General features: G+C 38.3%; 1 protein-coding gene across 5 annotated transcripts; it reads left to right on the forward strand.

Moving 5' to 3' along the window:
• Positions 1-246: 246 nt before the first annotated feature.
• LOC143711717 (uncharacterized) lies at positions 247-2,200 on the forward strand. Of its 5 annotated transcripts, none has more exons than XM_077203616.1 (4): positions 247-434; positions 652-823; positions 863-1,315; positions 1,355-2,200. In XM_077203616.1, the coding sequence occupies exons 1-4, from the start codon at positions 377-379 to the stop codon at positions 1,503-1,505; spliced, it is 834 nt and encodes a 277-aa protein (XP_077059731.1). In that variant the 5' UTR covers positions 247-376; the 3' UTR covers positions 1,506-2,200. The 5 variants fall into 5 exon arrangements, with proteins under 5 accessions (XP_077059731.1, XP_077059730.1, XP_077059729.1 ...); XM_077203615.1 differs by having other exon boundaries at positions 248-434; positions 863-1,108; positions 1,148-2,198; XM_077203617.1 differs by having other exon boundaries at positions 249-434; positions 863-1,024; positions 1,187-2,197.
• The last annotated feature ends 448 nt before the right edge of the window (positions 2,201-2,648 follow it).

Raw genomic sequence — 2,648 nt, forward strand, 5'->3', positions numbered from 1 at the left:
TATCAGGAATATGACCTCATGTTTGAGCTGTTTTAACTGAAAGCAACTTGCACTGATATATCTTAAAATATGTCAGTGACATTGTTTTGGTTCAAGATGCACACCAGAATTGTTTTTTTTCCTAAGGCACATTTACTGTCTGTGAAACCAGGCCTGAAACTTTAGTTCTGTGAGATATAACATCAGCCTGTATGCTGCTAAATGATTAATTAATTATTGATCTCATTAATTAGAAGATTTGCTCCAATAATGAGTTAACGAGTCATCCAGGTGCTACAAAGGGTGTTTTGTTTGGCTTTAAAAGTTCTGGTTGGTTTGAAACTTTATCTTGCATTGTTGCTTGGTTTTCTTAGTGGCTTAGTTTTTGGTTTATAGAATGGGTCTGATTAAAATGACTATTTTGGTGATTCTTTATCATCAATTGGTATTGCATGGTGAGTTAAATTTTTTGTTTAGATGTCTGTGTTTTGTTTTTAAAAAGTCAATGTGTTTCTCAGTATTCAGCTCCACAGTTGAACATGGGTCCTTAGACCTGTTTGTGTTTCTTAATCTAACATGCTCTTGTGCTAAAGTAGCATGAGTTTATACTAATCCACTTACATTTATTATAATCAAAATAATACAAATGTTTTTCTCTCTCTTTCTCTGTAGACTATCTGATCGGTGGATCCTGTGATCGTTCTGTCAATGCCACCTTCAGCCAGGAAGATGCCGAGAGGTCCGTTTCTGTCAACTCCACCTGCACCCAGGACTATGCTGAGGGGTCCGGTTCTGTGAATGCCACCTTAAGCCGGGATGATTCTGAGGGTTCTGTGAATGCCACCTTAAGCTGGGATGATTCTGAGGGTTCTGTGAATGCCACCTTAAGCCTGGATGATTCTGAGGGTTCTGTGAATGCCACCTTAAGCCGGGATGATTCTGGGGGTTCTGTGAATGCCACCTTAAGCCGGGATGATTCTGAGGGTTCTGTGAATGCCACTTTAAGCTGGGATGATTCTGAGGGGTCTGTTTCTGTCAACTCCACCTGCACCCAGGACTATACTGAGGGGTCCGGTTCTGTGAATGCCACCTTAAGCCGGGATGATTCTGAGGGTTCTGTGAATGCCACCTTAAGCTGGGATGATTCTGAGGGTTCTGTGAATGCCACCTTAAGCCGGGATGATTCTGAGGGTTCTGTGAATGCCACTTTAAGCTGGGATGATTCTGAGGGGTCTGTTTCTGTCAACTCCACCTGCACCCAGGACTATACTGAGGGGTCCGGTTCTGTGAATGCCACCTTAAGCCGGGATGATTCTGAGGGTTCTGTGAATGCCACCTTAAGCTGGGATGATTCTGAGGGTTCTGTGAATGCCACCTTAAGCCGGGATGATTCTGAGGGTTCTGTGAATGCCACTTTAAGCTGGGATGATTCTGAGGGGTCTGTTTCTGTCAACTCCACCTTCACCCAGGTCTATGCTGAGGGGTCCGGTTCTGTGAACGCCACCTTAAGCCAGGGTGATGCTTAGGGGTCTGGTTCTCTTTTGGCCCTTTATACTTAACTGTTAACATAAGCCAAGATTCTGTTTACAAAATAAAATTGTCTTTGAATAGTTTGGGTTTTTGTTAACTCCGCTTTACTCGATGAGCTTTAACAGGCAATTGGGTTAGTGTGTAGTGGCTTTAATACCTGGGTAACTGGTGACTTGTTTTTTTGAAGTTAGGGTTTTTTCCCGAGAAGTCTTGTGCTGTGAAAACTGATACTTTTCAGTTTAATTTCTTTGAAGACTAATAGGACATTGACTGCAATATTTGTATTTTAATATACTTAGGGAAACAATGCTATATGGAAAATGGTCAAAAGTATTTTTTCTATACAATTAATTGTTTAATTGCACATTTCATTTAGAAATTGAAGAATTAATATACTTAGAACTTATGCAAATCAAAAATAAGTAGATTCCTAACTCATCCTCACTCTCATCACATGGAAGAGCTAACCCTGCATTCTTCGTATTGTTCTTTCTGTAAAATAGTATTGTTCATTTTCTGAAAAGGGAACAATTTGTTATTTATACATGAATACAGCTATACTACAATAAATACTTATAACTGCAATCATATTGTTGATGCTACTATCTATAAAAAAATCCCATTGGGGAAATGCATTACTGCAAATCCAGTGTGGTAAAGCGTTGCCATATGGAAACACAGATTATTATCCCAATTTACAGTAAAAACATTAGACAAAGTTGATATGTGAATAAAAAGATCCAATTTACTGATCAAAGATGCTGCAGAAAAAAAAAAACTCTTGAGAAGAGATGTTTAAAAATGAGGTTAATAGAGTATTTTCTGGAGCATTTCAACAGGTGTCTTCTGTGTGAGAGTGATAGTGGGAAAGAGAGTTTTGGAGGGACATTTAAATGTAATTTTACTTAACAGCACATCATTGGCTGCCATTTTAATTCACATAGTGGAATATATTGTATTTTTTTTCTTAATTACAAGAAAATTATTAGAAATGAATTGTTGCCATAATGGAACGCCGTACCATAAAGGGTTAAACATCTAACACACTCTTGTTGTAATAAAGTAGGCTACATAACTAACCCATTTTATTTCTATTGAAAGCAACTTGTGTAACAGGTATAAAAATGATCCTGTAATTG

Source organism: Siphateles boraxobius, unplaced genomic scaffold (assembly GCF_051911475.1).
Source record: "Siphateles boraxobius isolate OS27281-9 unplaced genomic scaffold, OSU_SipBor_1 5, whole genome shotgun sequence".
Lineage (NCBI taxonomy): Eukaryota > Metazoa > Chordata > Actinopteri > Cypriniformes > Leuciscidae > Siphateles > Siphateles boraxobius.